At 35.7% G+C, this 27,349-nt stretch overlaps 1 protein-coding gene across 1 annotated transcript in view; it reads right to left on the bottom strand.

The window, feature by feature from the left end:
• LOC106880691 (uncharacterized) overlaps positions 1-27,349 on the bottom strand; it is a 186,883-nt gene that overhangs the window by 119,927 nt on the left and 39,607 nt on the right. Inside the window, exons 3-4 of the mRNA XM_014930761.3 lie at positions 23,127-23,289; positions 11,282-11,377 (exon numbers count right to left, since the gene is read on the bottom strand). Coding sequence (XP_014786247.3) covers positions 11,282-11,377; positions 23,127-23,289 — 259 coding nt within the window. The remainder of the gene's footprint in view (positions 1-11,281; positions 11,378-23,126; positions 23,290-27,349) is intronic.

Here is a 27,349-nt window from a genome sequence, read left to right as displayed (position 1 = left end):
TGGTAAAGCCTCCAATGGAAGCAAAGGTCCAGAAAGCAATTAAGCTTCTTTTGAATAGAAAGGCACCGGGCCCTGACTCCATCCCAGTTGAAATATACAAGTTAGGGTGACCAGTCTTGGCATAGAAGCTTGCCAATCTCTTTCGGTAACGGGAATTTTTCCTAAAGAGCTCAAGGACATTTCTATTGTCTATCTCTAGAAAGGGAAGTCCTGTGACAACTAGTAAGGAATTTCTCTCAATATTCTCTACAATATTCCTCCTTAACTGCCTCACTCAGCACACAGAAGACAAGCATCTGCCAGAGAATTAGTGTGGATTCAGAAAGGGCCATGGGACATAATCTTTACTGCATGCCAACTTCAGAAGTACCAGGAACAAAATAGGAACTTATACACAATGTTTGTAGACTTAACCAAGGCCTTTAACACTGTAAGTTGTGAGAGGCTTTCTAATATCATGGAAAGGTTCAGCTGCTTGAACAAATTCATCAGCATGGTGTAACAGTTCCATTACAGTGTGCTTGCTTGAGTATTGGACAGTGATGATTTTTCCGATGCATTCCCAGTCACTGACAGAGTTAAGCAGGGCTGTGTAGTTGCACCTATGCCTTTCAGCATTATATTCTCAAAAATGCTGTCAGATACCTTCTGCAATGACAATAAAACCAGCATCAAGATCAGATTCGGAACTGATGGCACACTCTTCAACCTGCAGAGGCAACAGTCCAAGACCAAGGTGGAAAAGGATTCAGTATGCAACTTTTTCAAGGCTTTCACAGAGACCTAGATGTAGTAGAGCATGAACTGCTTTTCCACTACCTGTAATAACTTTGGCCTCACAATCAGTACTCAGAAAACAGAAGTCATGCACCAATTTACCCTGAAGAAGTCATATGTAGAACTAGGAGGTATCACTGTAAGAATGTTGTCAGCTCATCCCTCAAATCCAAGAATTGATTTCTCTCCCTGGACAAATATTTGGACCATTAATGCTGGTGGAGAATGTAGATAAAGAGGCCAATCTTCATGCAGAACATGTGATTGCATTGGCCACTGAAGAGGATTTGATGAGGAAGTCATTATCATTCATCCTGGTGGTGTGGCCAACCCATTGAAGATGATGTTTGATGATTAGAGATTTGATATCAATATTATTTGCTCCTTCCATCACAGTTATTGGAGACACAAACTATTTGATGTTCAGTTGATGAAAGTACTTGTGTTTTTTGATGCCACAACAATACAAAGTCCAAGTTTCACAACCGTATAAGAGCTTGGATATGACAACTGCTTAAAAGACCATAATCTTTGTCTTCAAAGTTAGGTCTTTGATTTTAAATACATGTTCTGTTAGTTTACCAAAAGCTGATCCAATTCTTTATTCCACATCTTGCTTGGCATTGCATTTGGTAGAGAGCACACTTCCAAGAAATGCAAAGGGATTAACTTGCTCCAATGGTATGCCCTAAATGATGATGTAGAAGTCTAGAAGGGCAGAATTCAGAGCTACCTGGGAGAAGACTTGAGTTTTTGTATTATCTACAGTGAGCTCAAAATGTTGATATGCATTAGTGAAATTATTGACAACTTATAGATCTAAGCATGAGTGCCACATTGTCATTGGCATACTGGTGTTCTGAGATTCCCTTAGTACTGGAGAGAATTCTTTGATGGAATCCTTGCCAAGTTTAAGAGTCCTCCATCAAAATGATATTTGATATCTATCCCTGACCAACTCAGAGGAAGTTCATTGACAATTGCAGGTTATGGGGACACAATTTGCAACCCCATATGCTAACCTAGTCATGAGATACATGGAAAAAAAAGCTTTGTGAGAAGGTAGAGAGAGCTTTTAATCATGATTGCAAGAAATGTCATTAAAAAATGGAAATGCTTCCTCAATGACTGCTTCATCTTTTGGGACAAATCAAATGAAAACCTACAAATATTTAATAATATACTTAACACACTTCCCCCATCCATCAAATTCACGACAGAAACCAGTTGCAATGAATTACCATTCATGGATATTCACATAAAAATACACAACTCCACAGTCACAACAGACATATTTTACACAAAAATGGACAGACACCAGTATTTAAATTTCTACACTTGCTATCCCTCACACATCAAAAGGAACATCCCATACAACATGGCAAGACGTATCTGTACTATAATTTGTCAAATCCAACTCAATAAGGTCAAAGGCTTCCTAACAAAACAGAAATACTCCTTAGAATTAATAAACAATGGAATTAAAAAGGCAATGAAGCTGAGCATCACACAACTAAGGACACTAAAGGAAAAAAATTAATGAACACACAATTCCATTTATCAATACACACAATCCTGGGGTAGCCAACACTTTTCACACCATAAAATCAAACCTACCAATGAATGAAAAATCTCATTGATAAAAACCCCTTGCAAGACAGTAGATGCCAGCCAAAATATCTCAATAAACACCTCACAAGAGCAAAATTCACATCAGTGAAAGAGTCAGAACTCTGTAAAAGAATGTGGAGATAGTTAACATAGAACATGCAACAACAACTTCAAATATTTAGAAAGTGGTTCCCACATAAAATTCATGAGTGGATTCTCATTCAAAGTAAATGCAGATATGAACTGCAAGACACAGAATTTCTTATACTGCATTACTTGCCTGACTGCAAGGAAAATTACATTGGTGAAACAAACAATTCTTTCTGCCAACATACAAGGATCCACAGATAACATATCTGACAAGAGGAATTGTGCATGATTCCACTGAGCAAGCATCTAGAAATATGTGGTGAAGGAAAGTTAAAAATCTTTCCCTTATTACAAATGTTCAAGAGATTACCCAAAGTTCTGAAAAACAATGGAACTACACTTCATCAAAAAATTCTCTCCAAAACTGAATGTCTGAAAGAAAAGAAGAGGGACTACATTTTGTCAAAAGGATTGGAAAGAAGAACAGAAGCAATATGCATGAACACCCCTCCAACTGAAATAAAATATGAACATTATGTGGTTATCTCACACAGACACTGTGCCCAGCTAAGACAACTAGGGAGAAATAATGCAAATGATTGCTCCACGGAACTCTATATTGCTGTCTAACAATATTAACATACCATGTAAGGTGACATCAATGTATGCTAGATGGTTTTGGTGTCTGTCAAGAAAGCTTCTTGATGGTCATTTTACCACTTTATTATTATTTCTAATAGTAATGATGAGGTATGAAGGGAAAATATTGATATTACACTGTTACTGTTGTTTCTGAATGTGGCTACAATGTTCATAACATGATACTCATCTCCATAAATGAGCAGATATATATAAATAACATAGGAATTTTGACAACTGTTCTTCTTATAGAATTTACATATACCCGAGAAAGAATACCAGAACCATTTTACCACTGATTAGGAAAGATATCTAATGTAGCTATTTGGCAAAGTAATTCATGAAAGAGATTTCTTTTGAATTATCTTATCCAAGCAAGCAAGAAAAAGAAAGAGAAATCCTACAAAAGGACAATATATACTCAAAAATATATTTAAGTAGGCCCTGCTTTGTTATACAATTTACATCCTACAGAGTGGCTTCCAGGTAAATGTACAATATACATTTTATTACACAACTCATCTCATATTTGATTAAATGTAAATAGAGAATAGATGGAATCATAAACAGTACAGAACTCAAATTATTTCTTATATTCTGGTTTTATTTCCCTAATTTACGAACGTTGTACTAATATTTAATGTTTGTTCATGCAAAACATGGAATTACACAGAATATGGGACTTGACTATACAAGTGTAAAGGAATATACATTTTCATAGGATTTTGAATATACATATATATATATATATATATATATATATATTATTTTATTATATGTATTTATTTTCTCTAAGTTAATAATTAACTCTGACAAAATAAATTGGTTAATAGATACCAGGATAGCAAAGATCACAAAATGACTGTGGTGTAACTCCTGTTTAGGAGGTAGAAACTCCTTGTTATTTTGGGTAATTGAGTAAATATACAAATTTAGTAAATGGAGTAAAACGCATATGTTAAATGAATTCTTTTATTTCCAACATATGTTTCAAAGGTTACAAATTGTACCTTCCAAAGGAATAGGTGATGTTGATAAGGATGTAATCTTCTCTTCAGGGAAATACATAGGAATCAGCTTAACCGTAAGACATTTTAACCGAATGTGATAACTGTAGTTAGAGAATATTGCTACGGAACTCATTTGAAAAAACCGTTGGAGGTAGTAACGCTACGAGACAGTACGTTGGGCAAGAAGGGAAGAAAAGAAGGAAAAATGGAAATTTAGAGTTTAGAATTGGGAGTTAATAAGATGATTTAAACCCGATAAAAATGGGAGAAGAATGTTTTATGTATAATGGGACCGCAGAGGGGAGTTAATCTTGTATTTATACAAGCAGTGTTGACATAAATGCCTGGGTCCTGAAGCAGCTACTTGACCATTCAAATATTGATATGATATATCTCGACTTTGCAAAACCCTTTGACAAAGTTGATCATGGCTTGATATGTCACAAGCTGTGAAACCTTGGCATAGCTGGTAAATTAGGGGAATGGCTGCATGACTTCCTGAATGGTAGAAGTCAGACAGTTGCAGCCAATGGAGAACTATCTAGGGAAATGTAAATATTGAGCGGTGCTCCGCAAGGAACTGTCCTGGGGCCACTACTGTTCATAGTGGCCCTTGTGGACATGCCCACGGTCACTCGGAGAGCCACTGTCACTAGCTACGCTGATGACACAAAACTATCTCAGGCAATAAAGAATCCTGATGATATCATAAGCCTGCAGAATGACCTAAATGCAATATACAAGTGGGCAAAGCAAAATAATATGCAGTTCAATGCAAAAAAATTTCAAGTACTGCGCTACAAGGCCACAAGTGCCTCCCAACTGGCATACACAGGACCTGGAGGTACTGCAATCCCAGAACCACAAACAGTAAGAGACCTGGGCATCAACATGTGTAGTGATGCATCATTTCACATGCACATTGTCAAGTTGACAGCAAAGTGCAGACAACTGGCAGGGTGGATACTGAGGACATTCCAAACAAGGGATCAAACAATCATGTTGACCCTATGGAAGACTTTTGTTCTGAGCCACCTAGACTATTACTCTCAGTTGTGGTCACCACACAGTGTCAAGCAGACAGCAGAACTTGAGGCAATTCAGCGTCACTATACAAAAAAGATCGCCACAGTCCAAGAGATGAACTACAGGGAGTGACTGAAGGCACTAGGTCTCTACTCCCTAGAGCGCAGGCAGGAAATATGTAATAATATACATATGGAAAATACTGGAAGGACTGGTACCAAACTTTGGCATCAAGTACTACATGAATGCCCGCACAGGTCGCCACAGCATGGTACCAAGGGTACCGTCCACTGCATCTCACATAAGAACAAGGTACTGCAACAGCCTCGGTTTCAGAGGACCTCAGCTCTTTAATGCCCTGCAATAGTAGTTGAGTGCGCAGTAGAAAATATTAAGATAAAACTTACTTGGAGGTAATGCGTGGCATTCGATCATACAATAACATAAATAATATATAATTATATGCATATATCCATACATATATGTACATACCGACATCTATAAGTATACATACAAGCATATATGGGTACAGGACATCACAAAAAAACGTTAAACACAATGAGAAATGAAAACATAAAGACAAAGACAGAAAACGACCTTTTTTTCGAACAACGAAAAAACAGGCTTCTTCCAGTTTCCATCAACCAAATCCACTCACAAGGCTTTGGTTGGCTTGAGGCTATAGTAGAAGATTTTTGATTTTTGATATGTTTGATTTTTGATACGTACTACTGAAATAGTGGAAGAGATAAGAGATTGCTCCAGGCTCACATTATACAAGAAGTTAAAAATTTCTTTGGCCGGTGATACTGCATGGACCCTAAGTAAGGCATGTGTAAAACTTGAATGAAATCAGCTGGGTAGTTCTCAAGTTTTAGTCATGCACACATATAGACAGACAGACACACACACATTCTCAGTTTTATATATATGTATAGAGAGAGAGAGAGAGAGACACGCACACCCATAACAACTGCACATAAATATTCATACAGTTACTAATGTACGCAGATATAGATATATACATATATAAGTATACAAGAATATATATCAGTACATCTATGCAAGTACAAATATACACAGACATATAGAAGGATACATATACACACCTACTAATATAGGATAAAACATGAATCTAAATAAATCAATTAAAAAGATTAGAAATAATAAATATTTTGTAAGAATAATTATTATTGAAACTATGCAGACATATACACACATACACATATATATGTGTAGGAAAGTGGTTATACACCATTAGGTGTACACCGCTTCCGTACATTAAATTTCTAGAAGAAACAACGGAACGCAGATTCTGAACAACATAACAATATTTATTTACAGTGGAATTCAGTTCACGCTTGGAGGGAATTCGGTAGCTAGTCGCCCTCGGTTATTGAGACGCCTTCTGAATGATTTCCGTGGTTATTTGTGAAGCTCTGGTGCTGACATGTAAGAGAGATCTGTTGGACGTCTTGGCTCGACGGAGATCAGTCAACGAAGAGACTGAGAAAAGGCGCCAAAGCTGGGTGTCGAACTCTACGCATGCGCATGAGACTCTTCCTGTATTCCTTCCGGAACTAGTCCCTGCACATGCGTGGATAAAACTCCAGACATTGAACATATAACAGTCGTCTGCTATAAGCTGTCACTACATATGTGTCAAATGGAAAATCCTCTTGAAACCTAGATCATATATTAACTGGTCCAAAAAATGTCCAGTGTGTTCTCTTGAAAACTTGTGTCTCTTAAAAACCTGAACATTTGAGGAATGAGACTTTTTCTGCCTGTCCACATTTCAAGAAATAGATCTTGTCAGAATTTAAAAGTAGACCACCAAACACTGAGTAAACTAGGGGTGTAGAAACGTTTTAGTGCAGCAGGCAAAAATTTCCAAAGAAAAAGGTCCTTGGGCAGATCACAAGTTCTAACTCTTGTATCTGTGTAAATCTTGTATATATCTAATGTATAATTTTATATGCATTAAGAAAGATAAGTTTAACACATTAAATTAATGCATAACATCTTCATTAATGCCACCACTGAATTTAGGACATTTATATTATTATGAGGTATTCTATATTTTTCAGCTAGTGTAGTTGAATCTCAAGTGGGTGGTACAAACTTAGCAATAAGTGTTTTATAGTGAATGCAAAATTTCCATTCAAATGGCAATTACTCAAGGATTTTCTGTTTGAGTCTAACTGTTTCAAGTTGTAGTGGAAACACACCTATGTTGAAAATAGGCATACAAATATTGTATAACTTTTATAATTGAAATATTTACTATATTTTGTACATACAAGTATATCAGCCAGTGGGCGCAATAAAATTGGCAGGGTTCCCCACTCCTGGAATAAACCATTAACATTTGGTTTGCGTCTGCTTCACATCCAATAATTGTAATATTGGTTATCTCCCTTGTGATTTTCTTCTTGTCTTCTTTACCAGTGTCTCTTGTATATGTATGTATGTGTATATACATATGTATGTATGTATGTATGTATGTATGTATACTTTGCAGAGTGGTTGGTGTTAGGATGGTTATCCAACTGTAAAAAACATGCCAAAACAGACATAGTAGCTTGGTGTAGTCTTCTACTTGGCTGGCTTCTGTCAAACTATCCAACCCATGCCAGCATGGAAGACTGACGTTAAACTGTGATGATGAAACATATTACATATACCATATATACTCAAGTAATAGTAAAAGTTGAACTCCCATTTTTAGCCAAAATATTGGGAATTTTCCAAAGACCCCATATAAAAGTTGACCCTAGTATTTCACAAACAACAGGACAACATTTGTGAGTCAAGGTATCATATTATCCTGTGCGTAGAAATAATACTGTTACAAAATTGTGCGGCTACCTTACTGTAGCCTGCTCTATAGGTGGAATGCTTTGTGCTTGTAGCAGCATGTTCAGTGCTTATAGTAATACACCATTTAATAGTGAACATTACACATCTGTTAATGGGTGCTACATCACTATTGCTAAAATGTATGCACAGAATATGCAGCAAGCCTGCATACATCTGGAAGTACAATAAACACATGCATCATACACTTGTTGTTTACATGGTGAGAAACAGGTTTCAAATACAATAAACACATGCGTACGCTTGTCTGCTTACATGGTGAGAAACCTGTTTCACAGATAGCACTATCAGCAAACAACAGCAAACATCACTGTATGAATTCGTACGGAGGCATGACTTCGGTAAGCCTAAAAACATTTAGTTAATTGCTAGATCAGTAGTTCCCAAACTTTTTTTTGCCATAGAATCCTTCAACATTATTTTTTAAATCATGGAACCCCTGATAACTTTCAGGGAAGCCTGGGGTTTCGTAGAACACACTTTGGGAATCCCTGCTCCAGATTAACAACTCTACACCATATTATGGACATTAACTGGTAACTGCACATGACATCCTGCATCTTTTATTTTTGATTTCTGTGGGGCACAACATATATACAGAACACAGCATACTGTTTACCTTATGATGTGAAACACGCTGAGTAGGTATCAGCTGTATGCACCATATTACAGTAGGTAGTGGCATGCTGGTATAGGGTAGATACGTTACCGGTGGTAATATAACATAATTATGAGATATAAATTGATTTCACTCAACTAGTCTGTTAAGTTTGATGGATACAAATAAAAAAAGAAAATGTAAATATTTATAAGAGCTACGTGGTCGTGTTTAAGGGTTTTGTTATTTACTAGCACATGTGTTTTGATGCATAGAATTGGTAATATTACTGTAATTCATTGTGTTTTGGGTTTTATTTGCTTAGAGTCAGTTGGGCTTCTGCTGCTGATATGGTACTTCAGATTCTAGCTTGAATTTCAGCTCCTCAAAAGTAATACTCATGTAATAGTCAACCCCACAAATTTGACTTAAAAAAGGTCCAAAAAATTTGACTTTTACATGAGTATATACAGTATATATATATGTATATAATAATATAGATTTAATCAAAAGATTAAATGTGGTACTTAAAATGTTTGAAGCACCAGAATTTGGTAGGGTAAAAACCAAAAACAAAATCAAGAGATTTGGTGAATAAAATTTGAAGAAAAGCAACAAAAATTCAATAGGTTATAGGAGTACGTATGTTTCGTACAAGCTCCATTTATTCATGTAGTGAGAACACTACATAAAATGTACAATGAAAATGTACTCCTCAGCTGCATAATGGAATTTCATTTTAGAAAGTCATTTTGTAGATGTGTGCAAAAAACAAGAGTAAGAGAAGAAAACATACCATCTCGACTATGCTGCTGTTTAACACTACCCCTTCAATTAGATAATATAGAATTTAAATTCTTGTTTGATTCACTAGACTGTTGAACAGCAGCATAGTCAAGATGGTATGTTTTCTTCTCTTACTCTTGTTTTTTGCACACATCTACAAAATGACTTTCTAAAATGAAATTCCATTATGCAGCTGAGGAGAACATTTTCATTGTACATTTTATGTAGTGTTCTCACTACATGAATAAATGGAGCGTGTGCGAAACGTACATACTGCTATAACCTATTGAATTTTTGTTGCTTTTCTTCAAAAGTATATATATATATATATATATGTATATAAATTCAAAAAGGGATAAAAATCTTTTACAAGAATTTTATCAGGAAGCCAGTGTGCAAAAAAATTCACATTTCTATTCCCAAGAATATAATTATTCGTTTATATTTATATAAGGGGAATTACTACAGAATAATGCCACACACTGGACTTCCCAAAATAAACACATTTAGTACTGAATGCGAGGAAAAACAACCAACAGAAGAAGACCAACTTTCTTTTAAATAACTCAACTATGTATCGACCAATTTCGCGATTACTAGAATGAATCTAGACTCCGCTCATCAGCATAGTATTGTTCAGGAAAACATATATAAATAAACAGAATTCTCACCTTACCAAAAACGAACACTCTCCGTATCCGACCAAGCAAAGGGAATGAAGTTTATCTGTATAATCTTTGCTTGGTCGGATACGGAGAGTGTTCGTTTTTGGTAAGGTGAGAATTCTGTTTATTTATATATGTTTTCCTGAACAATACTATGCTGATGAGCGGAGTCTAGATTCATTCTAGTAATCGCGAAGTCGGTCGATACATAGTTGAGTTATTTAAAAGAAAGTTGGTCTTCTGTTGGTTGTTTTTCCTCGCATTCGGTACTAAATGTGTTTATTTTGGGAAGTCCAGTGTGTGGCATTATTCTGTAGTAATGCCCCTTATATAAATAATATATATATATATATATATATATATGATGGGCTTCTTTCAGTTTTCATCTATCAAATTCACTTACAAGGCTTTTATCAACCCAAGGTTATAGAAGAAGACACTCGCCCAAGGTTCCACTCAGTGGAACTGAACCTAGAACAAGGTGGTTGGGAAGCAAGCTTCTTACCACACAGCCATGCTTGTATAAATTTGATTTATAAATATTTCTGCTTTGAATTTACCACATTTTTACTTTTTATTTAGCTGTAATTTTAATTTACTCATATGATGCACAACAAAGTTAGATTAATTTGAATTGTGAATCATTATATGTATTTCAGTGTATTCATGAATATGAGTGAGTTTATTTCATTTTGTTGATGGCAGATTTTTCCTTTCCTAGTTTTCTTCAAAGACAAATTCTAATGTCCCATTCTGTTTTACCTTTATGGTACTCATATCTTATGTATATTAAGTTCAACTGATAAATAATCCAGTAATTTGCACAATTTTTCACAATTAAAATTTTGTTGTATACATATTGAATTTTAGCTCATAACTCATTTTCTATGCTGATGTTAAAACAAAATTTAAATAATATATTTTGTCGAATTTATTTGCATTTACCCATCATTAGATTCACATTGAGACAAAATTATGAAGCAAATCTGGTTAAGAACCTTTTTTTGTTAAATGGTCTTCCAAAAATCACATTAATATGTTGATAAATAAAAAGATGAGAGTTATTTTATGAATTTAGATACCAATCTAAATTCAAAATTATTTCAGAATTTAATTGAAACATATAAGGGTTAGAAATATAGTAACAAAAGGGTTAAATTTAATCTATGGAGATATCAGAATGACAGGAAAAGAATTACCTCAAATAAGCAAGCTGTTAGTTCCTCCAATTCCTGACCCATTTGATCCCGAACTTTAGACAGTTTTTCACATTCTTCATCTTTTAACTCCAACTCCTAAAATTATTTAAAATAAATAAAACCATTCAAATAAAGAATTTTAAAAAATGAACTCCAAATATAAGTTAATGTATAAATTTTAATCAGTTTTATGAGTTTTAGTTATATACTACCTTGTTTAATTCATATTTTTATTTTTATTTTCCAACAAGTCTTATTATGAGATGAATTCCAAATCTTAAAAGCAATTTGTTGAATTAGTGTTGCTGTTGCAATTAGTTTCTGAGTTTTCTTCCCCGTAGCTGCAGGCACATTTTGTTGCCTTCAGAGGCTTAAAATAAACACTTTGTAAAGTATAATGGTGGTTAATACCTTAGATGGTGAAATAGAATTTCAAGATATGTATTAACCTTCTCCAAGCTGCTTTTGTAATTTGTCACTGAGTTATCTCCCCTGTAGCTGCAGGTTAAACTCAGAGCAAAGAAAATAAAATGCTTAATTAAGGTTAGAGATCAAAAGAGGTTAGCTAGAAGCCCAATAGCAGAGACATAACATTCCCACTCTTACCTGCAGTTAAGGTAGAGGAGAAGAATTACTTCTTTACAATCTTCAAAATTTAAGAGAAAACTAAGTTTCTTAAACTCTTAACCCTTTAGCATTTAAACTGGCTGTATCTGGCCCAAGTATTCTATTTATTTTATTTTGTTAAAGTTATTTCTACATATATTCTATAGAAATTATAGCAGGCACTGATTTTTGTTACGTTTCGTATCGAGACATCAAATGTAAACAATGAGAACAAAAACAAAAATGGGTAATTAGTGTTTATGTCATATTTTGGGGTTTTTTGCCCCTTCATCAGCACCCATCTAACCCATTCTCACCTCCCAATACATTGCTTATAGAGCCATTGCATACAGCGGTGTTAAGTTATTGGATATACCAATTTATATATTTTATGGGAAAAAAATTTCTTGAAAAACAAAAAAGAATTCAACAAAATGCTCTATTGAAAAAATATCAACCAATATTAAACTTTAAAAAGAAAGAAACAAGTAGGTATTTCTTTAAAAAAAATTATAATCTTTCGTAGTGGCGTCTCCAAACCACCTTCTTTGCAGCCTCGTTTAGTGCAAGCGTACCGTCATCCATGCGAACACATTTCTCTCCCACGACATCCCGATTCTCTCTCACACACTGTCTTGCAACCTGAAATACCTCGAGTCTTTGGTCTTCATGGTGCAGAACATTGGCAAATTGTTTCTTATCTGCTTCCCCTCTGGCTAAATGAACCTGTCGCTTAGCTTCCCTTCTGGCAGTCTGATACAATTCCCTGCTACCACCGTTCTTCCAGTCCTTCCAGGCCTGTTTCTTTTCCCTAATTGCCCTGTCAACAATATTGTTCCACCACCACGTTATTTTGGGTCGAGAGGGGACTTTGCACTATCCACAGATCTGGTCAGTGGCCCTCAGCAGGTTGTCCCATAGAAACGTCCAATTGTCTTCTACATCGTGTGAAGCTACATCCCCTTCTATTTCGTCAAAGGCTTCGAGTAATAAGTCTCTAAATCTCTGTCCATTCGCAGGATCTTTGAGCTTCAGACCCTTCTCCTTCAAGCTGGTCATCTTCTGGGCAACCACTTAGCCCCAATACTGAATTCACTAACTACTAGTCTATGTTGTGGGGTACATTCTTCACCAGGGAATCTTTTGGCATTTATAAGCAGCCATCTTTCCCTTTTTCTGGCGAGGATGTAGTCATAAAAGGTTAAATTTAAATAAGGTGTTTTCTATTTTGCTTTTGACTTACGTGATTATTGATTATTGTAGAGAAGTTTAACTGTGAGGTTTAGGCCTAGAAGCAATCAAACACTGGGTTGAAAAACAGAGAGAACGGATAAATGATCGCTTCAAAACTGACTTCATCACCAAGGCCACACATCTAGTGCTAGAGGAAAATACTTTTAAATTTGACAACAAAACATATCGGCAGATAAAGTGCACGGCTATGGGTACGCGATTTGCACCCTCATATGCAAACTTAGTTATGGGATACTTAGAAGAAAAGCTCTATGAGGAAGTGGAAAAAACCTTTGACCAAGAATACAAACAACATATCATTAAGAAATGGAAACGCTTCCTGGATGATTGTTTCATTTTTGGGGGAAAATCGACTGAAGATCTAAATGTATTTAACAATATACTAAACGCACTTCACCCTTCCATCAAATTCACAACAGAATCCAGTTGCAATGAACTACCATTCCTGGATATCCACATAAAAATACAAAACTGCACAGTCACAACAGACATATTTTACAAAAAAGCCGATACGCACCAATATTTAAACTTCTATTCTTGTCACCCATCACACATCAAAAGAAACATCCCATACAGCATGGCCAGACACATCTGTGCTATAGTAAGTGACCCTAAAACACGTGAAACCAGGCTCAACAAACTGAAAGGCTTCCTTACTATACAAAAATACCCCTTAGGCCTAATTAATGAAGGAATTAAAAAGGCAATAGAACTGAATATCACCCAACTATGGACACCAAAGGAAAACGTTAATGAAAACACGATTCCGTTCATTAACACATACAGTCCTAGAATAACTAACATATTCCACGTCATAAAATCGAACCTGCCTATACTCCTTCAAAGCCCTAAGATGAAAACTCTGATTGAAAAAACACCTTACGGAATAGCAGACGCCAACCAAAAAAACCTTAAAAAACACCTGACAAGGGCAGAATTCAGATCAGAGACTAAACCAGAATTCATAGTAAAAGAATGTGGTGATAGGAGATGTGGAACGTGTAACAATACCAACAACTACAAATACATAGAAAGTGGTTCCCACATAAAATTCAAGAACGGATCTATTTTTAAAATAAATGCAGATATGAACTGCAAAACACAAAATCTCATATACTGCATCACCTGTCCAAATTGTAAAGAATATTACATTGGCGAAACGAATAACTCACTTTGTCAACGTGCAAGAATTCACAGGCAACATATCCGACAAGAAGAACTAAGAATGATTCCATTAAGTAAACATCTGGAAATATGCGGAGACGGAAAGTTCAAAATCTTTCTTTTTTATAAATGTACACGGGACGATCCACAATACCGAAAGGCAATGGAACTACTCTTCATAAAAAAAATTTTCCCCAAAGTTAAATGTTTGAAAGAGAAAAAAGAAAAACAAGGAATACGTTTTGTATGTATATATATGTATATATGTTTGATATGATATATATATATATATATATATATATATAGTTATTTTTACTAAATTGATTTTACTAATTCGATTTTTCAAATTTACAAAGATTATACTAATATACTCTCATGCAGAACTACACCTTACAAAAAATAAATAAATAAATGAATGTATGACAGGAATATATTCTAAAACGGACCCAAAGTCTATAAAAAGAAAGGACAAAGAATATAAAATGAAAGAACTAAAAGCAAAAGAAAAAACAGGAAGACATTTTTTGTTTTCTTTATATTTTCTATTCATTATTCTCTATTTTTTCTTTCTTCTTCCTTTCTTCTTTTCTTCCTCCTTCTACCATCCCTAAAATCTGTCTCAAAACAATACAGTAAGTAGTAAACAAGCTTTTAACCTTTTTTTTTTTCTTTGACACTCCTTAAGAAGACCAATTCAATACAATGGCCCTTCTCTCTCTCTTTTACCACATCTATCTCTCTATCTGTCTGACTATCAGTTTATCTATCTATCTATCTATTTGCTTATACATCTTCCATTGTCACCAAAGCCTCACCCCCAAAAAACAAAAAAACAAAACAATGTTCTGTTATAAACAAAACCCCCAAAAACACCTGTTTTTATATAAATAAGCTAGATCTCTGTATTTTCACAGTTATATTTGACAAGTTCGAAAGACGAACGAAAGCGCTAATATATGTATAAAATAAATGAAAGAAGTTATTCCAAAATTCTGACGACTTTTTTTTCAATATATATGTATATATATATATATATATATATATAGATAAATAATAAAAATGGACAAAAAGGAAAAAGGAATCAATATATATTCGCTGATATGTTTTTTTCCCCTGACATATTACTATTTTCTGCCGATCCATAATATAAATTTTCCCCAGACTACAAAATACAGCTCAAATCATCGCTATGTGTCTTCATCACTATCACCGTGACTTATAGTTGCTTCTTTATCCCATGCTTTTTTTTTTTTATCTCTTTGGCATGTATACTGATGGTAGAAAGAATGATTAGAGAATCTTCTCGATGTTTTTTTAGTACATTTTCCAATGTATTTTTATTATCAGAATTACACATAATTACATATATGTAATTTCTATTCATATATTACACCCATATATACATGCGTGTGTGTGATGCATGAATACATGCATGCCTATACTGACAGACAGACACACACATATATATATATATATATATATACATACATATATATATATAAACACACACACACACATACACACACACACACACATATATATATATATATATATATATATATATATATATATACATATATATATATATTTAATTATATGTATTTATTCTATCCTAATAAATAATAATTCGGATAGAATAAATGGGTTAATAGAAACCAAGGTAGCAAAGATCACAAAATAACTGTGGTGTAATTCCTGTTGGTGAGGCAGAAACTCCTTGATATTTTGGGTATTTGAGTATATTTAAAAATTTAAGGAATGGAGAAAACGCATGTTATAGCTGCATACTTTATTCCGACATGTTTCAAAGAATTACAATTTATGCGATCCATAGGAATCGGCGATGTTAAAAATGTAAACTTCTCCTCAGGGAAATACATGGGAATCATCTTAAACGTAAGACATTATGACCGAGTATGATAACTATAGTTGGATAAGGTTATGACGTGATTCATTTGAAAAAACCGTTAGAGATTTGGACGCAACCAAATCTCTAACGGTTTTTCCAAATGAATCAAGTCATAACCTTATCCAACTATAGTTATCATACTCGGTCATAATGTCTTACATTTAAGATGATTCCCATGCATTTCCCTGAGGAGAAGTTTACATTTTTAACATCGCCGATTCTTATGGATCGCATAAACTGTAATTCTTCGAAACATATGTCGGAATAAAGTATGCAGCTATAACATGCGTTTTCTCCATTCCTTAAATTTTTATATATATATATATATGTTGGTTGTCTACTCCTTAAACAGAGTTTGACCACCTCCTGCACCTACACCTTAGCCCTTTCATGGCGTCTGATGTGGCTTTTTAAACCAGACAGTGTTTTGAAAAAACACCCACACAGATTGCACCTCTGATTTGCACTACCAATACCTGCAAGTAAGTTCTGCTCATTGTGGATCCTAACATGTCTTTTAAGACCCCCATTGGATTTGCAAACCCTCTGGCACACACCACATTCAAACGTGTGCACAGACATATAATCAGAATAGCTGGGTGAGGTTTGTTTTCCATGGGTTCGCAGGTGAGATTTGAGGCCAGCCAAGGACAGACATGGTCTGTCACAGACTGTGCACACAAAAAGGTCCTTGTCATTCACCTTCTCAGTCTTCACCTTTTTCCTTAAATGTTTCTTGAGCCCTGCTTGCATCATCCTGGCCTCTTCAAATGCTTTCACTCCACTCCACACCCTTGTTCGCCATCCAACTCGATCTGAAGCGAGGACTTCTATATCTTTTGGAGCCATTCCAATTGACTTCATAGCAGTCCTTATGCCATCCTTAAACCTTTTTTTAGGTTTATGCCGATAACGTTTCCCCTCTGCCAGCTCACCATAAAACAGCTGTTTCGGCATGCGTTCATCTGCCATTCGAACAATATGGCCACACCATCTCAATTGGTTCCTCAAAATCATGGCTTTAATTGAGGGGATGCCTGCAGATGCAAGGATATCTGTGTTTGGAGTAAAAGAATTCCATTTAATTCTTAAAATATGACGAAGGCATTTTTGGTGGAATTTTTCTAACATTTTAAAATGCCTTTCATAACAGGTCCAAGTTTCACAGGAATACAATAGGGATGTTAAGACAAATGATTTGTAAAGAGCCAGCTTTGTATTGTTATTTATATGTCGCTGGCGCCAGACGCGTGACTCCAAGCCACCAAATGCTTTTGCTGCCCTTTCAATTCGCAGGTGTATTTCCGTATCAAGATTTCCATCATCTTGAACAGAGCTTCCCAGGTAGACAAATGAATTTACAACCTCAAGTAACTTTCCCTTAACAAAAATTTTAGGGAGGTTACAAACAGCACCATACGCAGGTTGATACATCACAACTGTTTTTTTCAGATTGATGGTCAGGCCAAAATCATCACAAGCTGCATCAAATGCAGATACAAGGGATTGCAGACCCGATTCAGAATGACTAACCAGATCGCAATCGTCAGCATACAAAATTTCCCTAATAAGTGAAGTAAAAACCTTCGTTTTAAACTTCAGTCGGGTCAAATTAAAAACATTCCCCGTTGTTCGATATTTTATGTAGATACCCTCCTCAGAGTTTTGAAAGGAATGTGACACTACAACGGCAAAGTATATTGCAAAGAGGGTGGGTGCATCAAGGTCTCCCTGCTTTACTCCATTTTCCACAGCAAAAGATTCAGAAAGCCTACCACCAAAATTAACCCTAGCTCTCATATCCTGATGCAAAGCCTTGACCATGTTTATAAACTTTTCTGGGCAACCAATTTTCCCCAGAATTAGCCACAGAGCACTTCGATTAACAGTATCGAATGCTTTGCTCAAATCAACAAAGCAATGGTACAGAGCAAGATTCTGTTCAATGCACTTCTCCTGTAATTGTCTGACAGTAAAGATACAATCAGCTGTGCCCCTGGAGGAACGAAAACCACACTGAGACTCAGACACCATACTTGGAACTATAAAGGTATTTAAACGTTCTAACAAAATGCGGGCGAGCACCTTTCCAATCACAGACAAAAGGGAAATCCCACGAAAATTACCACACAGATCCTTTGGCCCCGATTTATATAAGGAGACAAGAATGGCATCAATCCAGTCTTGAGGCACTTTCTCACTTCTCCAACAGTGACAAATTAAAATATTTAAGAGTTCCATCATTTTGTCACCCCCATATTTCAAGACTTCTGCACAGATTCCATCAGATCCTGGAGACTTGTTGTTATTCAGCTTATTCATAGCTAAATAAATGTCATTTAGAGTTGGTTCAGATGCCATCTCTTCTATAACTGGAAGTTGTTCAATTTTTTCTATCGTCCTCATATTAACGGATGATGGTCTATTCAAAAGTGCAGAGAAATGTTCTACCCAACGCTTATGAATAGAAGCGGTGTCAGTCAGAAGAAAACATCCATCTTCTGTTCTCACTGGAGCTACTGAAGAAGATTTTGGACCATATACCTCCCTAACATAAGAATACAAACAACTGGCGTCATTTCTATCAGCTGCTTCTTGTGCCCCTTTTGCCCTATCATTCCACCATTCCTGTTTAATTTTCCTTAGAGCAGTTTGCACCCTCCTTTTCAGCTTTCTGTAAGTTTCATTTGAGTTGGGATTCAATGACTGAGAGAGCAGTGTATTGCCTAAGTTTTGTTTTTCTAAAAGTAGATCATGAATTTCTGCTGATCTATCTGAGAACCAATCTCTGGATTTATGAGATTTAAATCCCACTGACGAACTTGCAGCCTGAAATACTTTTGTTTTGAAATCTTCCCATAAATTGTTTGGGTCAAGATTAATACTTTCTATAGCGTCGTGGAATCTTTGCAAGTTGCTTGATAATTTAAAGTTTGCAACGTTTAACTTTTTGGGTATCTTAGGACCAGACTGTCGGTTTTTAGGTTTTATCGAAAAATCTATTTTGCCACGCAGTAGATGATGGTCAGTCCAGCTCTCTGCCCCTCTCATGACCCGAACGCTAGAAACGTCTTTCATATCACATTTCCTAATCAAAATATAATCTATGAGATGCCAGTGCTTAGATCTTGGGTGCATCCAGCTGGCTTTATATTTATTTTTCTGCTTAAACAGAGTGTTGGTGACAACCAGATCATTCTCAGTACAAAACGTCAAAAGAGCTACTCCATTTCTATTGCATTTTCCAATCCCATGTCGACCTAAAACAGGCCATGAAACATAGTCCCTTCCAACTCTTGCATTGAAATCTCCCAAAATGACCAGCTTGTCAGAAATTGGTACTTTCCTCAATAATCTTGCTAGATTGTCATAAAACTGTCCCACAGTTTCCTCAGAATGGGACATTGTTGGTGCATAAATACTGACAACGGTAAGAAACCTACCTTTTGTCAGTTTGATACGGCATGACATGATCCGGTCAGATATACCACTTGGAAGCTCTGCAATGGAGGACACTAATGTATTCTTGAGAGCAAACCCAACACCAGATTCTCTACGCTGACCCTTAGGTAGACCTTTCCAGAAGATAGTATATCCATAAGCAGATTCCATTACTTGACCCTCACCAGAGAGACGAGTTTCAGAGAGAGCAACTATATCAAGGGAATATTTCTTTAGCTCACATGCAATAAGTGCAGTACGCCTTTCTGGCCTCTTCGTGAAATTATCATCAAGAAGTGTGCGCACATTCCAACAGCCAAAATTCAAACGATGTTTATTTTTACTTTTTCTTGAGGACTGTTTGACCACAGTGGCAGGATGACGACCGGGTCCAGCCTGTGATACACTGGGACACCTGCCGGGCCAGACCTGTTCCCCTGATGTTCCCAAGCCTTTTTTGCCATTTACTGAATTTGTTTCAGACATTTTAAAATAAGTTACAGGTGCATTTTTAGGTTTCTGCCAACCAACCAATTGAATGATTTTACTAAGATTTGGAGTACAGGAAGTACCTGTGCAGATGAATAATTTTTAGTGGGTGTAGCTTGCACTGCACTACCCCCACTTATTAGCCCAAGAAGACTTTCACCGGTGTGACAAGAGAATTGACAAAACCAGGAATTTCCAAGGCCTCAGGTTTTATTTCGGAGATTTCCTTCTCCTAGGTAGATTACCAACCAAGGTTAAAGAGCTTCTACCTGCCCATGAGGTAAGCCGTCCCATTCCAGACACCTAACTATCATCATCTTATATATATATATATTATATATCATCATCTTATATATATATAGATGCATATATGGGTACAGGATGTCACTAATGGTGCAAATAACATGAAATATGTAAACAAATGAGGGAAAACAAGTGAAATATCTAAACAACAAGGAAATAATGGAAAACAAGACATGTAAACACAGAGAAAGGACCCTTCATCAGTTGTCGGCTGTCTATCTACTCTTCGTTTCGAGCATTTAACAACAATATGAGTCTTGAAAGACAGCTGTTCCCATAAATTCTAAAATAAAATTGAGGATTTATGGAGGGTCAAAGTTGGGAACAAAAAAATGACAGTGGAGACATACAAGGAAACTGACACTCACTCACACATACACTCACACACACACACACACACATCTATACATACATAAAATACATGTATATATAATCCAGTGGTTAGGGCAGTGGACTCGCGATTGTAGGATCGCAGTTTCAATTCCCAGACCGAGCATTGCAAGTGTTTATTGAGCGAAAACACCTACAACTCCACAAGGCTCCGGCAGGGGGTGGTGGTAAACCCTGCTGCACTCTTTCTTCCTGTTTCTGTTGTACATGTATTTTCAAAGGGGCCAGCCTTGTCACACTTTGTGTCACGCTAAATCTCCCCCAAGAACTACATTAAGGGTACACATGTCTGTGGAGTGCTCAGCCACTTACACGTTAATAAATGAGCTGTAACATCACTGGTGCCAAGCTGTATCGGCCTTTGCCTTTCCCTTGGATGACATCAGTGGCATGGAGAGGGGAGACTGGTATGCATGGGTGACTGCTGGTCTTCCATAAACAATCTTGCTCGAACTTGTGCCTGGGAGGGTAACTTTTTAGGTGCAATCCCATGGTCATTCATGACGAAAGGGGGGTCACAACAAGTGATATGTTTAAAAATTTTTTAAATTTTAAAAAATTTGAAGCTTGGAGCAAAAGTACATGCTGTTCAGGTGCATTAAATAAAATAAATGCTAAATTTTAGTGTTTAAATAGACTGCCAAACATTTAACGATGATACTATAAGATGAGTACAAAATATAATAAGGGTTGAAGGTTAAAATTATATAGTCTGGCCATTTAAGGAGAGAAAAATTTGCAAGTTGAGAAATATTTGTGTCTACAGAAAATCAAAACATCTGAGAACTTATTAATAGTTTTTAATCGATACGAAGTATATCAATTGATTCTTTTGTGCACAATCTGCACATTCTAGTATGTGTGTTGTATGAGGTGGTTTCAATGATAATTGACCAATTAAGTCTATATTCTTTATTTCGTATTTTTAAGTTATTAATATAACTAGGTAGTACAGCTGCATTTTTCTTATCCTAATTTATAAACAAGTTTGTATGCCCCTATATCAAGTTTTAAAATCTATTGTGCTTCCTAGATGCTTTTTTATAGGGTTCATTGAGGGTCAAAACCTTGCATTTATACACGTTTCACCTCAAACAAAAACCCTTTAACGGACATAAATCCCGGGAATGACAATTACAGGTCTTATTTACAAGTTTTGCCTTTGTATTCTTAATTTCTATATTATTATCTGTACTGTGGCCAGCTACATTAGTGTCTCTATCAATAATATTATTTCTAAGCTTAAACTTATTATTTGCTGCGACTATCGATTATAGAACCTAGGTTAGGCATGGTTGAATACAATAAGTTTAGACTAAACCTATTAAAAATAGGATGATATTCATGACCTAAGGAGAAGTTTTTATCAATAATCTTAAACAATAACTTGGGGAGATTTCTGACTTGAAGGGAAAAGGGAGGGGTAAACCATATAATTTCCTGTTTTCTTGTGGATTTACTCCTAATCTGCCTATTATCTATTGGGTTCCTTATAAAATTATAATTAAAGGAATTATGATGTCTTCTATATCTGTGGCAAAGCTGATGTTCAGGAGGATCAGTCACAGAACAGGTATCAATGTATAATTCTGCTAAATTAGGGAAAAGTCTGCCCAATTTATTTTCAAACAGTGTATTCCTTTCATAATAGATCTAACTGAAACCACTATTGCTCAATGCAATGTTATAAAGAGATGCATTATTGTTAAAAATATTTTATTTGCTGCTGATAAATTAGAAATTCTTATCAACATCCTTTTAACAACTCCATTAATAACACTTTGGGGGTGATTAAACATAGCATGGATATATTGAATAGTTTTCTTTAGCTTATGAAAAGGATAATATAATCTGTCGTTCAGGTTGAGTAGTCTTGTCTTGCAAGTTAATTGGAAACCTTACTAGTGATGCTAGTATATAAAAATCACCCAGTACATTCTATGAAGTGGTTGGTTGGTGTTATGAAGGCGCATCCAGTCATAGAAACCATGCCAAAGCTGATACTGGAGCTTGGTGCCATTCCTTGGCTTCTCAGTTACTGTCAAACCATCCAACCCGTGCCAGTAAGGAAAATGAATGCTAAAAGATGATAAGGTTGATGAGGATATTTTTACAATATCAATGTTGTTAAAGTTTTCATGGCAGATGATATCTTCAGACTAACACTCTGAAATTTCATTTGCTGAGCCACTGAATACCACTAGACTGTTTGACAACAAATTAAAACTATAGTTGCAACAAAAGAGTAAACTTAATTATGAAAACTATGTGTTTTGTCCTAATACTCACTTTCTGAGCTTTCTTCAGCTCTTCTTGAAGACGTCCAGTAGCTAGTTCTTTAACTTCAGCCACAGAGGCACTTCGGCGACGTCGATCTCTAGAAAAGCCATCTGTATGGCGTAACTGATGGTATTTTTTGCCAGGTAATTCTAAACCAACCTTGTCAGATTCCCTGCAAAATATATGGGAATAAAGTGTCAATTAATGCATTATACAACAGATTCACTGAAGATTAGGGTTCATCTTTTATCACAACCAATGTGTAGGGCCATCAATCAAAGCAAATAGATGTTTGCTCTAGTCACCCTCACATCTTACAGGCAATCCACTCACTTCATTTGTGAATTATCTATGACCAAGAGATTACAAAATTATTGAGTCAATCCAGGGTATCTATGCATGTAGCAGCAGCACTGTGCATTTTTGTGATTTGGTAATCAGTATTGAGCTATTTTCTCATTCTGAAGAGAAATCCTAGTTTGGGTACAAACTTTAAAATAGCCAGGAAAGAATAGAGATAAGTCCTAACATCTGCAGCAACTTTAAGGGTTTCAGTTACATATAACCCAAAACTAATGAAGAAGAGTGCTGGAAAAATTAGAAAAAATAGAAAACATGAATATTTCAATTTCAGCAAATAAGAAAAAGTGGAAAATTATCTCTTCTAAGAGGTGCAGAATTAACTTACCTACTTGTGCACATTTTAGTGAGTGAAAGAGGAAATGCTGAAAAAAAATTTGTTTTCTAATTTACATGATGATAAACAAAATTTACCAGAGTAATAAAAGTTGTCATACTGAGAGCAGTAGTTCTGGTAGCTGAGAAGGAAGGTTTTCCATAGGATCATGACTTTTGGTCTTGAATAACATTAGTATTCATCCTGCCAGTTGTCCGCACTTTATTGCTATCTTGGTAATCTGCATATGAAATGATGCATCATTTCACACACTGATCCCTAAGTCTCCCATTGCCTGTGATTCAGAGATTATAATGCCTTCAGGTCCTGTATATGCAGGCTGTGGTTCATTTGTGAGCTGATAGCACAGTGTTTGAAATTTTCCAACATTAAAATTCAACCCTCTTGCATATTGCATTTAGGGCTCACTGTACGCTTGCAACGTCATCAGGATTTTTTATTGCCTGTCATAATTTTGTATTATCAGTCTAACTAGTGACAATGCAGCCTGAATAACTATGGGCATATCTAAGAGAGCCACTATAAACAGTAATGGCCTCAAGGCAGTTCCCTAGGGGACACCACTCACAATTTATTTTTCTTTAGAGAAAGCACCATTGGCTGCAACTGCCTAACTTCCATCTTTTAGGAAGTCATGCAGCTACTCTTCCAGTTTACCAGAAATGCCAAGATCTTGCAGGTTATGTCATATCATGCCAAGATCCATCTTATCAAAGGCCTTTGTTGTTTTTTTTTTATTACTATAAATACTCCTCCTGTGTGTATTCACCTGCATATCTACTTGCTTGTTAGTATATATGTATATGTATATATATGTGTGTGTATATATATATATATATATATATATATATATATATATATATATATATATATATATATATATGTATGTATGTGTGTACATATGGATGTACTGATTGATGGGTATACAGTTGTGTATGTATGCACATGTATGTGTGTATGTGTATATATGCATATATATATATGTGGATGGGTGTATCTATTGGTGTATGAGGGGCTGTGTGGTAAGTACCTTGCTTACCAACCACATGGTCCCAGGTTCAGTCCCACTGCGTGGCATCTTGGGCAAGTGTCTTCTACTATAGCCTCAGGCCAACCAAAGCCTTGTGAGTGGATTTGGTAAACGGAAACTGAAAGAAGCCCGTCGTATATATGTATATATGTGTGTGTGTATGTGTGTCTGTGTTTGTCCCCCAACATCGCTTGACAACCGATGCTGGTGCGTTTATGTCCCTGTAACTTAGCGGTTCAGCAAAGAGACCGATAGAATAAGTACTAGGCTTCTAAAGAATAAGTCCTGGGGTCGATTTGCTCGACTAAAGGTGGTGCTCCAGCATGACCACAGTCAAAAAGACTGAAACAAGTAAAAGAGTAAAAGAGTAAAAGAGTATATATGTGTATGTATATATGTGAAAGAAGCCCGTCGTATATATGTATATATGTGTGTGTGTGTGTATGTGTTTGTGTGTCTGTGTTTGTCCTCCAACATCGCTTGACAACCGATGCTGGTGCCTTTATGTCCCCCGTAACTTAGCGGTTCAGCAAAGGGACCGATAGAATAAGTACTAGGCTTCTAAAGAATAAGTCCTGGGGTCGATTTGCTCGACTAAAGGCGGTGCTCCAGCATGACCACAGTTAAAAAGTCTGAAACAAGTAAAAGAGTAAAAGAGTATATATGTGTATGTATGTCTGTGTGTACCCACATATGCGTACCTGTGTACTTACAATCATTCATAGGAATGTCGTGTGCTTGTAGATGTATATGCACATGTATATATGCGTGTGTGTATGCACATTTTGAGTGTGTTTATATGAGGATGTGGGAGTAACTGTCTTCTATGTGCTAGGGCCTAGGGTACTCAACGATATTCTGCCATGGTTTGGATGGTTTTATTCATCGATTGTTTGTTTAGTCAATTATTGTTTACTTATCTACTCATTTGAACCAATGTATTAATTAACTAGTTAGTTATGTAGGATACGTGATGGTGATGGTGGTGGCAGCAATAACAGTGATAATTAATTATGTAAGTTAACGGTTAGTTAGGTAGGATACTCAAATCTTAGGGTCACCCCCATTCACTATTATCTCTATAGTAATTGACGCCCCATGTATTAACCTAACAGTAGAAATAATGAAATACAATCACACATAAATCACTAAGTTTATAAATAACTACCAAAATGGTTCATTAGTTGAGTGAATCTACTTAAAATAGAATCCTTCTATCAGACAGAAACCGTTAGGCTTATTCCAACTTAATGCCAACATACCGTAAAGTGAATCATGAGTAGTCTTATAGTTTTAATACATTATGGCTTTGTCTAGTTACTTTACCCCTTATTATAATGTGGTCGTGTAAGCGTGTATATATACATAAGGATAGTTATTTATTTATATTTATTTATTTCTATCCGCATATAGACTTCTTAATAATCTATTCAATAACTCATCTAATCCTTGTATTGGTATATACACTCCATCTATATAAGTATATAGTGAAATGAAGGGATGTGTGCGTGTGTATGTATATGTGTATATATACATATAAATATATATAGCACGTGTGTGTATGTGTGTGTGTATGTGTACGTGTACGTATGCATGCGCGCCATAACCTTCTTGACCGGTTGGTGTCTATCCAACCGTAGCTAAGCCTAGATAGTTTAAAACAATAGTTGTCCAATTATATGAGAGGAATTAACTGTATAAATTACCCCTCCCCAAATAGCAGCAGAATCACTAATACCCACTGCTGGAATGACCTGATCTTCTCCACAGGAAGAATAACGGAGCACCTCCTCACAAAGTTCAAAAAGTTGGCATATTATTATTATTGTTGTTGTTATTATCATCATCATCATCATTATTATTACCATTAGAGTATTAATAACTCCTCTGGAAATAACTTCCACATAGACCCATCCACCACACACAGAACTGACATGCACGCACCCAGCAAATTTTTTAAATATAAACAGCTTTCAAAACGCAACGAATAACGTTGGTGCCAGGGACCATGTATGTATGGGAATATTTGTGCATACATATATGTATGTATGTACGTATGTGTGAGGGGATAGATATATATATATATATATGTATATTTCCCCCTCACATGTGGTGGCAGTAACTGTTGACATACATCTGGACACACATATGTACTCATCTATATATGCTTTTGTATCCATAGATATCTATGTATGGTTATGTACACAGGCACAGACATGTGTATTGGAGTGTCTAAAACTATTTATATGGTCTTATATACTGTTTGTAGGCTTTTTATCTGCCTTATATTTTTATATTTTCATTTTTCATTTATTTTTATTTTTACTTTATTCTTATTTTATTTCTATTTTTATTTTTCATTTTAATTTTTTATTTTATATTTGTATTAAATTTTCGTGAATCTCTGAAGAGGCCTAGCGAATCATGCATGTACCTCCATTACATCATTTTCATCTGCTAATTACTCCAGCACGCAGGAGTTATAGGGATAGAATGGGACATGCC

The sequence above is a fragment of the Octopus bimaculoides genome, chromosome 2, assembly GCF_046866305.1.
Source record: "Octopus bimaculoides isolate indiv1 chromosome 2, ASM4686630v1, whole genome shotgun sequence".
Lineage (NCBI taxonomy): Eukaryota > Metazoa > Mollusca > Cephalopoda > Octopoda > Octopodidae > Octopus > Octopus bimaculoides.
Note: the sequence above shows the minus strand (reverse complement) of the source record. Positions and strands in the feature narration are given on the sequence as shown.